The sequence below is a fragment of the Sinocyclocheilus rhinocerous genome, unplaced genomic scaffold (genome assembly GCF_001515625.1).
Source record: "Sinocyclocheilus rhinocerous isolate Xijiao unplaced genomic scaffold, SAMN03320098_v1.1 scaffold44, whole genome shotgun sequence".
Taxonomy (NCBI): domain Eukaryota; kingdom Metazoa; phylum Chordata; class Actinopteri; order Cypriniformes; family Cyprinidae; genus Sinocyclocheilus; species Sinocyclocheilus rhinocerous.
In genome coordinates, this window is record NW_015631022.1 from 1,311,469 (window position 1) to 1,314,607 (window position 3,139).

The 3,139-nt window shown below is 39.1% G+C and overlaps 1 protein-coding gene across 1 annotated transcript in view; it reads left to right on the plus strand.

Annotated features, from left to right (window-relative positions):
- LOC107741092 (5-hydroxytryptamine receptor 4-like) overlaps positions 1 to 3,139 on the plus strand; it is a 125,225-nt gene that overhangs the window by 43,991 nt on the left and 78,095 nt on the right. The window contains exons 4-5 of the mRNA XM_016553685.1: positions 695 to 749; positions 2,482 to 2,564. Of these exons, the coding sequence (XP_016409171.1) occupies positions 695 to 749; positions 2,482 to 2,564 (138 nt within the window). The remainder of the gene's footprint in view (positions 1 to 694; positions 750 to 2,481; positions 2,565 to 3,139) is intronic.

Sequence of the window (3,139 nt, forward strand, 5' to 3'; positions counted from 1 at the left end):
CTTCTTTAATGAGTAATGGGTGTGTTTTGGGCATAATGTACAATAAACCAATCAGAGTCTCATCTCCCATTCCTTTAAGAGCCAGTTGCGCTCGTGCCATGGCGGATTTGCTATTTACACGGCGGAATTTGCAAGTGCAAAGACAGAACGCGTCTCCGGAGATGAAACAGAGCTGCTCGTGTGCGAGCAAATAGGTAGCCTAATTGTAATACATGCAATGACTATCCATTATGACATGTAGGCATTTTTATATTTATGTAGCCTACACAATAATAATCTTTTACATTGCAATCCTTTAATTTTTAATATTTGTCATGTTTGTGTTTTGCTCTGCATTACAATTGTGCATTTGCTGTGTGTAATAAGCAGAGTGTACGCGCACTGTGGACCCGCCTATACTAATGCGCTCTTTAAATAACAAAAAAACTACTGCTGGTCAATGGTGCAGTCTATTTCAGTTGCCTCAAAATAGCAACGTGCAAGCAATGCGCCTGAACACAGCTCATTTTCAGACCAGCATGCCCATGGGCGCACAAATGGGCGCAAATGCATTTGCTATTTAAACAACATGGCGCAAGACGTGAAAATGACAACTGCGTCGGGCTGAAACTAGCAAAAAACACTTGCGTCGCGCCTGGCGCCGCATTGCACTGGGTGTATGATAGTGCCCTAGATGTTTGTCAGTGGTGCTCAGGATCTGCAAATCATTTGCCATCATCCTAGTCATCACTCCTTACACTGTTTATGTGGTAAGTGAAATTCTATGTAACAGGCTACCGCTAGCACGCTGCTAACCATGTCCCTTTAGTGGCTCCATAGAACGATTTGTGAATCGATGCGAATCGCTAGAAGACTGAATCGCGATTCATATGTGAATAGATTTTTTTCCCCCACCCCTACTGTAGGTTTCTTTCATCCCTCAAGACTGGAGGAACCAGTATGTTTTTTCTTCATGAAATCTCTAAAGTCATGAGAAAAATGATCTACGTTCATCCAGGTTACCTAGAAACTCTTTGTAGTGTCAAAGAGGGAGTCATGCTCTGAACGTTATGTCATGATGGTAGTGATAAATGTCTTAAAATAGGCCGTCTGATCACTCCTCCGGCATGTGATCTTGTCTTTGACACACAGGTTAATGGTTAATTGTTAAGATCGAGTGTACAAGCCCATCATTGTGTAACAGTGTCTCTGGCAACAGTGGGCGTTATTTTTTTTTTTTATTAGTTTAGCAGTTTAGCAGTTCAGCAGCTCATAAACACTTATACATAGCCTCTTTGGGTTTCAATTCAGTGGGCAATTAGCAGCTTGTTAATTACTCCTTTGGAGTCCTGCTGGGTTCTTGGAAAACTATGCAATTGTTTTTGCATCAATGAAAGATGAATGGAACTCTGAGTCCTTTATTAACAGAAATAGTCCATGTCTGACAGGAAAGAACAGTGCTTGTTTGCTGAAGCTCCAGATCTCCACCCACACTGTATCATATCTCACCGTCTCACCATCATCTCAGACTGTCTAGAAAGTGTCAACATCATCACAAATGTGCAATTCTAAGGAAGCCACTGGTATGGCCAGAGACGGATATCTGAGGCAGCCAGTTATAGTTTTGTCATCATTTACACTAATGTCAGTCCAAACCTTTATGGCTTTTCTTCTTCTGTGGAAGATAAAAGAAGGTATTTTGAAGCATGTTAATAATCAGCTTTGCAAACAAATATTTTTGGTACCCATTGACTACCCATTGAAAAAGAAAAAACTCAGTCTTTTTTCAATGTGTGTGCCATATTTAATGCTGACACAATAACCAAAAAAGTGATTATTGTATTTTTTTACTTGCTGTTACAAAGTTACAACAACTAAAATAAGAACACAAGTGATGCATGCCAAAGCAACTTTTATATTTTAATAGCTATTTATGTATTTTTAAGTTCTAATTAGCTGCACAGATTCCCAGCATGCACTGAGGCATGCATAAATAATATGGTTGCATTGTTTGACCATTTACCCATTTAATTTACGCTGTTGTTGTTTATTTCGTTATCATTCTCGTAATGTCAAGATGAGTTTGTCAGACTCAAAATGATCAGTTGTTTTTCTTGTCCTTGTCTATGTGTAGTGAAACTCTTTGGTTTTTTTGGGGGGGGGGATAATGTGCAATAACACAATAAGTTATTGCACATTATTTTCTATCCTATGAGCACTATTTTACTGTGAAGGAGAGAAGAAAGCGTTTAGGGAGCTCTGTGAATGCTGTTGGTTTCTGATGTCTCTCAAGCCTGGAGGCAGCGCTAGGCTTCTTATCTCCTCAAACGTCATGCCACACATCACTTCATACATTCCTTCCTCTTTTTCACATACTATACTTCCCTCTGAATTATAACATAGTGCTGCTTTAAATTAAATTTTCTTCCAAATAAGAAAGTATTTCGTTTTAGTCACTGTGTTTTGTCATGTTACTAACTAAAAAAAATTTTAAATACAGAGACCTTCTGCCTGGTCCGCACCTCTCTGGACGTGCTGCTGACCACCGCCTCCATCCTACACCTGTGCTGCATCTCTCTCGACAGGTAAAAACAAACACCCTTTCATTTCAGGACTCTCCTAAGGCGTCTTGGTTGCGTATGAATCAAGTGCTATTAATTGAAATTCCATGAACGTATAGTCTTGACATATGACTGCGGATGCTGTTGTCATGGCAGCCGTAAATTGTTTCGCTACAGAGGACTAGCACTTGAGAGTTTGCTCTGCGGACTGTGTATGGATGCTGTTTCCATGGCGATCTATGTGCGGCCACACAAAGTCCCTTGCCAAGTAAATCGTCCACCAACACTGTGATTACTAACCTAATAAACTCTTAAAGTCGAGCAACAGGCAAACGGTTCAAAATATGTTAATTGTAAAAGACTGAGAAACATTTTGTTGCTGGACAACTTAGAATTTGTAAATAGAAGGGTTTTCAGACTAGACGAGCACTCTTTGTTATAATCAATGTTGACAGTGCTGCATATTCTTGTGGAAATTGTCATTTATTTTTTCAGAATACTTTGATTAATAAAGAGTTTAAGAGAACATCATCTATTTGAAATACAAACCTTGATATTTTTGATCAATTTAATGTGTCCTTGTATGTATATGTATATAT